At 47.6% G+C, this 8,956-nt stretch overlaps 2 protein-coding genes across 2 annotated transcripts; one reads left to right on the top strand and one right to left on the bottom strand.

Moving 5' to 3' along the window:
* Positions 1-2,229: 2,229 nt before the first annotated feature.
* Positions 2,230-4,105, top strand: LOC123165585 (F-box protein At5g07610). The gene is made up of 2 exons (XM_044583261.1): positions 2,230-2,503; positions 2,607-4,105. The coding sequence occupies exon 2, from the start codon at positions 2,633-2,635 to the stop codon at positions 3,806-3,808; it is 1,176 nt and encodes a 391-aa protein (XP_044439196.1). The 5' UTR covers positions 2,230-2,503; positions 2,607-2,632; the 3' UTR covers positions 3,809-4,105.
* Positions 4,106-5,329: 1,224 nt separating this feature from the next.
* On the bottom strand, positions 5,330-8,268 carry LOC123168156 (uncharacterized). The gene is made up of 4 exons (XM_044586028.1): positions 8,010-8,268; positions 7,340-7,882; positions 6,299-6,484; positions 5,330-5,762 (listed from the first exon to the last, which is right to left on the bottom strand). Exons 2-4 carry the CDS (start codon positions 7,850-7,852, stop codon positions 5,481-5,483), a joined length of 981 nt encoding a protein of 326 aa, XP_044441963.1. The 5' UTR covers positions 7,853-7,882; positions 8,010-8,268; the 3' UTR covers positions 5,330-5,480.
* Positions 8,269-8,956: the final 688 nt, after the last annotated feature.

Here is an 8,956-nt window from a genome sequence, read left to right as displayed (position 1 = left end):
GCATTTTTCTTTATCTGTTTAAACTGCAAAAAAAATGTGCATGGGCGATGGACCGAAATCAAGACCTTTATATTCACAGCACAAAACGCTAACCACTAGGGACATCGCACACTTGTGCATGGTGACTTCTTTTCCTCTTTTATTTTTTTTCTAGTTCGTATTACTTTTTGTTTTTTCTTGTTCATTTTTCTATTATTTTTATTTTTATATTTATTTAGTTATGCTAAAATGCACGATCTTAAATGGATGAACTTTTTCTTCAAAATCGACAAACATTTTTCAAAAATCCATGAACTTTTTTCCAAATAGATGAACATTTTTCAATTTTTGAGAACTTACTTAAAAATTTGATGAACTTTTTTCAAAATCGATGAACTTTTTTTCTAAATCAATGACCTTTTTTCGAAATTGATGAAACTTTTCTAAAATTCGATGAACTTTTTTTAATATCGATGATTTTTTTTTTAAGTTTTTAAACTTTCTTTCAAAATCCATGAATATTTTTTAATTTACGATTTTTTTCAATTTTTCTTCGGTTTTTTTTTTGCCTTTTTTTCAAATGTCAACACTTAAACGGTCAATAGCTCCACCTACTTCATGGAATTGTACGTGAAAAAAGTTAGCGCATCTGCATCCGACTGGGCTTCGGAAAAGCAGCCCACTAAACTTCCCCGTAGGCGCCAGATCTGGTAATCGGCACAGAAGGCACCCGTTAGGCTCCCTCCCCCGTCTTCCATTTCCACGCCACGCCACACCTCACCTGGCCTCGCCGCCGCGCACCCAAAGCCTCGTCGGTGGAGACGGGAGCACCTCAAACGGGCTACCTCGCCGTCACACGCTTCTTGTCTGGTAAGTACGCCACATTCGTCGTAGATCCTCTCTTCTTTCCTTCGTGCTCTCCTCACCGATGTCGATGGATAAAAGAGATGCATAATCAAATTACTAAGTTAGACTCTACGGTAGGAAATGCTTTAAAACTATTAAAGAAAATAGAACCACTTACCGATAGAGTAGAACAAAGTCCCGCTAGAATTGATAAATTGGAGGAAGTTATAAATGTCTTGGGTTCAGCTTTTCTTCCGTAAAAACCAGTGATGAGGTCTCTATAAATAGGAATTTGAAATTTACTTATGAGTTTAAGGTTCTTGCGCCAAACAAGGGTGCGTATTCTAGTAAGGAGACGAGAGATTTAAAGATTATAAGTGTTCACCCAACTTTTAGGAAGAGCCCATCTATGACACCAAAATTTTAAACTTTGTGCCTAGGAGTGTTATCTATACTCCTATAAAAATGTGAGTTGGTAATGATAGTGTTCCTAAATTCCAATAAAAATCACAATTGAAAAAATCTTATCAAAACATGTTCATGATTTTTACAAAAATGTTCACAAATTCGAAAAACACTCATTATTTTAATAAATTTCATGATTTTCAAAAATGTGCATTAATTTGAAAGATGTTTGCAAAACAATAAAGAAAGTTTTAGAAAAAACAAAAACAAATGAAAAAGGAAAAGAATAGAAAAAACAAACATGACAAAATAGAAAGAGAGAAAAAAAGGTTAAAAAAACCTGAAAAGGGAGAACTGGTTCAGGCCTACTTCGGCTAGCCTAATATGAAACGTAGCAAACATAGGCATGCATGTTTGGTCGCTATCAAGCAACCTAAGGGAGCAAGTAATCAACGGTTACTCTTTGGATGGGTGGGTGGGGGTGGGGCGGCTCCCGCAAGGTCCATTTTTATAGTCTAGGAGCGTGCCAAGTGGTGCATCCAACCGTCGCCACATTTCGTGTGTTGGACGCTTTCTGTGAATTTTCAAAAAACAATTATATGCATTTTGTATTTTAGATTATTTTTTCTAGCCTTTGCCTGATTTTCCTAGGTTTTGGACACTCTATGCCCCCCCCCCCCAAAAAAAAGGAAAAATACAATATGCGCCTTAAGAAAAGTGAAAACCGCAACCGTGCTTCTGGGCTCCGGGTTTTTTCTTCCGTTTTTCCCCTTCTTGTGTTCTTTTTTGGATTTTGGTTTTTTACTGGTTTTTTTCCAAGTTTTGTTTCCGGTTTCTGATTTTTATTAAAAAAGTTTGTTGAAACCTATTAACACTGGACCTAGTTTTAAAGAACTCCGTGAGAAATCTAACGGTTGAACCGCACGGTCAAGGGATAAAACATTTTAAATAAGTAATAATAAATCTATAAAAAAGAATAGGTTGTAACAAGTGACGTAACAATGCGACATTTGTCAGCATCTGAGAAGTCGAGGAGTGATTTAGGTGAACGGCTGAAAGTGCAGGCTGAAAACTAGACAAAAGCCCAACACAGCCACACTCCTCGTTCACTTCGCCTGTCTTCGAGTTCTACGCCACACCTCACCTCGCCTCGATCCCTCAAAAAAAAATATCACCTCGCCTCGACGCCGCCGCCGCCGCGCACCCAAAGACTCGCCGGCGGGGACGGGAGCACCTCAAACGGGCTCCCTCGCCGTCGTTCGCTTCTCATCTGGTAAGTACGCCACATTCGCCGTAGATCCTCTTTTCCTTCCTTGCTGCTCCCCCCACCGATGTCGATGGATCTCCAATCTCTCCTCCTCCACCCCCGTTTGCAGATTGACCGCCTCTTCTCTCCGCGGCGATGGCGGACGGCTCCAGGGACATCAGCAGGCGGCGGAATCCAGCGGACAAGCTCACCGAAGACCTCCTCGTCGAGATCCTGTCGCGCGTGCCGTACAGGTCGCTCTGCCGCTTCAAGTGCGTCTCCAAGCGGTGGCGCGGCATCATCTCCCACCCCGACCACCGCAAGGCGCTGCCGCAGTACCATCTCCAGGACCTCGCTGGCTTCCTCTACTCGAGCCGCGGCCCCAGCACTGGCTATTTCTCAACTGACAATTTCGCCCATGTCTCGGCGGGAGGCCGTGCTCCTATCCGCCCTTCGCTCCCCTTCCTGCCTGACTGTCATCAGTTCCACCTTCTGGACAGCTGCAACGGCCTACTCCTCTGCCGCCGCTTCAAGACCTTTGGTGCGGGGGCATTTTATTACGTGGTGTGCAATCCTGCCACGGAGAAATGGGTCGCCTTGCCCGGCATCTTCAGCAAGATGCAGACAGCTCGCTTGGGGTTCGACCCGGCCGTCTCCTCGCACTTCCATGTGTTCCAGTTCGTGGAGGATGGGGCTGCAGATGCAAATGCCAACGATGATGACGATGGTTACGAGTTCGTCAGAGCGGTTGATATCTACTCCTCCAAAACCGGGGCCTGGAGTCACAAGGACACCGGTTGGGACTTCCTACCTAGGATAGTGAGTGATTCTAGAAGTGTCTTTGTCAATGGTTTTCTGCATTTGCTCGCCGTCGAGTCTGCGGTGGTGGCAGTGGATGTGGAGGGAACTACTTGGAGGGCTATTCCTATGCCGGACGATGAGGACGCCCCCATAATAGATGTTGATGACGGGTTCATTGACCTGTCTCGAGGGCGTTTGTATCTGGCAAATAGTGATCAGCACGATCTTTATAAACTCTCGATCTGGGTTCTCGAGGACTACGGCAGTGAAGTGTGGGTCTTGGAACACAGCGTCAGGTATCTGAATCTATTTGGAGTGAAGAATGTCCGGCTAGGACACGAGTACCATATTGTCGCCCTCCACCCACAACGAAACACAATTTTCCTGGTTTATGGGCATGACAAGGTACTGATGTCTTATGAAATGGATACTGGGAAAGTGCATTTCATCCATGATCTTGGACAGGGTTCAATGGAGCCCTATCTTCCTTATGTTCCCTTGTACTCAGAGGCATTGGCAGATTGGCACTGATAATCTGGCTCGCATTTTGCTGTTCCATTGTTGACCTTTTAGATAATGGCGAATCATAGGGCCCAAGTAATATCAGCAGCTATCTGGTTAATTCTTTCTGATGTTGCGTTGCTTCTCTTCTGTTGCCGAGTGTACTCTCTAACCTCTTTTTGCACTTTATGTGGCCATCTATTCCAGTTAATTTAGTGACACTAGCTATGTGTATGTTGCCAGCAGCAAATCCTGGAACAGCATTTACTGTTTAACTTTGTGGGGGCTGTCATTAATTTGTATCATGATTGAGGTTTGTGATTTCCAGATTGTTGTGTTAGGCTGTTGGCGCATGCCCTCTTTTACAATGATTGTACTATCTATGTTCTATGTTGAGACTTTTTGTGCATTCAAACTATGTAATCTTACGTGCAGTAAAACATGGGTGGGAATACATGTTCTACTCCTCTTGTCAGTGTGGTAAGATCTTTTCTTACCATTGACATACTGGTGAACAATAGGGCATGGGAGTTTATGTTCCTTTGCTCCTGTCTTTTAAAAACAAAAATCCTGTGCTCCTGTCAATGTTGAAATGATCAGCACTAGTGAAGCAAAGTTATTCTTTTCTGAAGTTTAAAGCATCATAAGTCTGATTCCATCAATAAAATTGCTTGATTCCCTCCGTGTCATATTCAGTCCAGTGTTTGACCTAAGCCTGAAACTAAACTTTTGTTGATTTGTTCTAGAAAATTGTCTGATTCACTTCCTGCTGTACTTGGTTGCAATGTCTTTTCGGATGCTTTGAACTGTCGTTTAATGTAACACAGGATGGTAGGTACCATCCTTTTCGGATGCGTCTACAGTATATTCATATAATTTATTGGGACAATTACAGTAGAACACTCTGAATTTTTAGCCTCCATGCGCCCTGACCTTGTCCGTGCTGGTGCCTCAGGTCCAATGGTTATTAAATAACAGACTTTGCAGATAGGGAGTTCAGGTGTAACTCTAGAATGAATTCTACACGTTAGAAATCCGAGGTACGTCTGGGCAAGCAATCAAAATATGGCTGATCCAATCATCTCCACGACAGGCATTCAGATTGTTCGATCATCTCCTAGATAGGCATTCGGACCGTTCGATCATCTCCATGACGGGGTCGGGTGTTTGGACCGTTTTCCTAATGTTGAGGAAGCTCGGGAACGAGTAAACCACAAGGCTCGAGAAACAAACGCCGAATGATGCAACCTCTCCAAGTGAGGTGACCAGGCCTAGAATCCATCTTAGGGTCAGGCGCTGATGAGCACATTGAACTATCCATGCGGCAATGATATTGCTCTCTTGCTACCTGGATGGATCTCTTTACTTCCTGAAAAATGATGGGAGTTTATCCGGAAATATGATGCAACAAAACCAATCCTACTCTCTCAATCCTACTCTCTCAACCTACATGCGAAGTTGCAAACATGAATACATTACTACTATCTTGTAACCAACCAAACCCTAACACCACACATAGGTACAACCACTTCCTCATAGACAAAACCACCGCCACACAAGAGAGTAACTTATATAAACAAAACCGAAGCTCAAACAAGTTCCTTATATATACTGCTAGTACATGTTTATTGTTCTTCAGCAGAACAGTAAATACAGGCTTCACCTGCAGAAACAGGACCGGAAGCCAACCGGCGGCGGTCCTTCAGGCCTTGTACACGGCGCAGGCCTTCTTGGGGATCCTGGTCCTCGCCCTCTTGGCGTCGACGGCGATGCGGCACGTCACGTGCACCTTGTGCGTCACCCGCACCAGCTTGCCGATGACGTAGCCCCGGGAGACGAGCTCGAAGTCCACCGTCAGCGGCACCGTCACGTCGTTGCCCGACAGCGAGAGCCCGCCCCCCGCGCCGTAGAGAGGCACCTTCTCGCCGTGGATCACCGCCGACACCAGCCGGTGGCTCTTGCTCGGTTGGTAGTACTTGTGAACCTGCATTCGTAGGAGAGATGTTAACATCAGCTTCTTGAACTTACCAGTGATTGTGAGGCAAACCAATACAGCACATATTTGATGAACCTACTATCCTGCTAATCTTTATACTGAATGCACATCCCTATCGATGCATTCCCCCTTTCTTGACTCAAAATTACCGCCTTTCCTAGTTTAAATCTGCATGACCTTCAATCCGATACTCCGAGAAGGACAAAAAGTGTCCGGCATATTGTAAAATGTTTCAAGGATTCAGTATTTTGAACACAATTTACAAATTCACACCATTCACTTGAGTGGTGAAATGCGAAGGTGAAAAGTAGTGATCCAAACGCTCTTATATTTATTTACAGAGGGGGTATGGTATCGGTTATTCACCACCCATGCTGTTCACATACTCCACATGGTAAGATGTGAAGCACCATTATTCACAAATGGACAAATGAGTTGCGACGACGAAGAAGAAGCACTGACAACACCTCTAGGCTGTTACCCAGACACCAAAAAGGGGCAGGGGATGCTGATGATAGGCATACCTGTCCAACCCCGATGGCGATCTCCGAATAGAGCAGGCGAACAGGGCCCGAGGAGACATGAATTCCGAACATTGAAGCAGGGTTGTACACCACCATGTTCAGGGAGCAGTTGAGCGTGACCATCTTGGTTGGAACCCCACTGTGGTCTGTGCCCTCTCCGGCATAGAAGTTGTCCATGGCTATGCTCTGCGCAAAAACAGAGTGAAAATAAGTTGTTGGTTAGTAGAAGTCATCCATGGCTATGCTCTGTGCAAAAACAGAGTAAAACGAAGCTCTAGGTTAGAACAGCTTTTACAGAACCGGCATATTCAGATCTGCAGCAGAAGTTCACCGTACCACTGTGGTACAAAAGTACATTGTACTGTGATTTAACTACTGTAAAACTTTCTTGTAAACAGGGGAAGGTTTGGAAATGTGACTGAGACAGTCGACAAGCTGGGCTGACCGCAGTGCCAGCCGACAACATCTCCATCATAAACAGCACAACGAAGAAAATAAAATTTATCTTGCCTCGTGGTCATTGTTTTATGTTTCTCTCTCTGTATAGTATATTTATTTAGTGGCCTATCACTAGCGTCCAACGAAGTTTGGTTTTTTGAAGAGGGGGTCAGAAAATGCCCAGCGAAGAAGCTGTTTCAGCTGATTTGGCTCTTCTTCAGTCAGCGGTGCTTTGCCTTAGACTAACAGGATTTACATTACTAATGGTAAAAAAAGAACAAATACCCTTTGAGTTCGTGTTCAGAGCAAGGAACCACGGTGAGTAAGCGCCGATTCTAGAGATAACAAAGCTCAAATGGATCTACTAGCACAAATTTTGTTTGCAACAATTCAGAGTCTTTGCTGACCATTCTACCCGGAGATTTGAATTAAATTAGTAATGCAATTGATGTTTAAATTCAATCTACCCGGAGACACAAGTGAAACTAGAGCAATTGATGTTTAAATTCATATCATATTATCATGTAGGAAAAATTCAGTTCAGAGTGTGCCGAGGAAGTAAACCAAGCAGGGTGGATGCATGAATGGATGTGGATATGCTACCTTGACGACGACGTCGGGCTCGTAGGGGCGGGCGGCGCCCCAGACGATGAGGCAGACGACGGTGAAGAGCAGGAGGAAGCTGACGAAGGCGAGCGCGAGCTTGCAGCGGCCGGAGAGGCCGCTGTCGCCGCCGGAGAGGCCCTCGTAGGAGCCCTCCTCCTCGATGACGCTGCACTCGGGCCACCCCTTGGCGTTCACCGCCTTGAGGTCGCCGCCGCCCTTGCGCCCGCTGCCGCCGCGGAGGATGCCGGAGAAGCGGCTGACGGAGGAGGCCCGGGAGTGGCGGCCGTAGGACGGGTGCGAGGGGGACTCGTTGGGGCTGTTGTAGACCGGCGTCGCCTGCATCGACGAGGACTTGTACCCGCCGGCGCCCCCGCCGTCGTGCGCCGAGTCCCGCGACGGGCTCTGCACGTAGTAGGCGCCGCCGCCGGCCCCCGCGCCACGCTTCGGCGACCGCGGCGGCGACGACGCCGCCAGGCTCGTGATGTCCGAGTCCGACTTGCCGTGCATCATCTCCGCCGCCGCCCTCCGAAGTCCGGAATCCTGCCACGAGACACCGGCGAGCGCCCGCGATCAAGAAAACCGAAGGAACGAAAATGGAAAGAAACGAGAAGCAGAGCGGTTTTGCGGCAGGGTTTTGGGAAAGGACTTCGGTCCGGCCGGATCGTACCTGCGGCGGGAGAAGGCAGAGGAGAGCTCCGAGCGGCGGCAGCAGGGGAGTGAAGGTGGTGGTGGTGGGGCGGCGGAGGAGGCAGAGCGGGGGTGGGGGTGGGGGTGGGGTGGAGTGGAGCAGTGGCAGGGGAGGGAGCACTAAAAGAGGGGGACGGGAGCGGTAACGCGCCGGAAAGGGCCGGGCCAACCTCCGCGCGCGGGATCCTCTGCGGCGGTGTGCGAGGAGCAGGTGATGGATGGATCCGGTAGGTAGGTGGTGGTGCGATTTGCTTTCACGGCGGGCGCCGTGGGGTGAATGGTTTATTGGAGTGTCGGCAGCGCAGAGAATGTATGTCTCCTCCCGCGCCGGGACCGAGGCCGCGCGTGCGTCTCACCCGGCCTCCGGTCACACACACTCCTTCCCTCCCCTCCCCTGGTATTATTTTTTCCTTTTTCTTGTTACGCCCTTTCCACACACTCTCCTTCTAAAAAAAAAAGTTACCGTGCACGCGTCCATCTTAAGTCGTGTGCATCGACCGGTGCAGAGGATGGGGCTCGACGACACAAAAGAGCTAGCTTGCACGCGTCCATCTTAAGTCGTGTGCGTCGATCGGCGCAGAGGTTGGGGCTCAGCGACACAAAAGAGCTAGCGTGCACACATCCATTTTTTTTTCATCTTAATTCGTGTGCATCAATCGGTGTCGAGGTTGGGGCTCGGCGACGCAAAAGGGCTAGCGTGCACGCGTCCATCTTAAGCTGTGTGCGTCGATCGGTGCAGAGGTTGGTGCTCGGCGACGCGAAAGAGCTAGCTTGCACCCGTCCATCTTAAAGTCGTGTGTGTCGATCGGTGCAGAGGTTGGGGCTCGCAAACACAAAAGAGCTAGCGTGCACACATCCATCTTTTTTTTCATCTTAAGTTGTGTCTGTATGCATCGATCGGTGCAGATGTTGTGGCTGACGACGCCC

This window comes from Triticum aestivum, chromosome 7D, assembly GCF_018294505.1.
Source record: "Triticum aestivum cultivar Chinese Spring chromosome 7D, IWGSC CS RefSeq v2.1, whole genome shotgun sequence".
Lineage (NCBI taxonomy): Eukaryota > Viridiplantae > Streptophyta > Magnoliopsida > Poales > Poaceae > Triticum > Triticum aestivum.
This window is presented reverse-complemented; position numbering and strand designations above follow the sequence as displayed.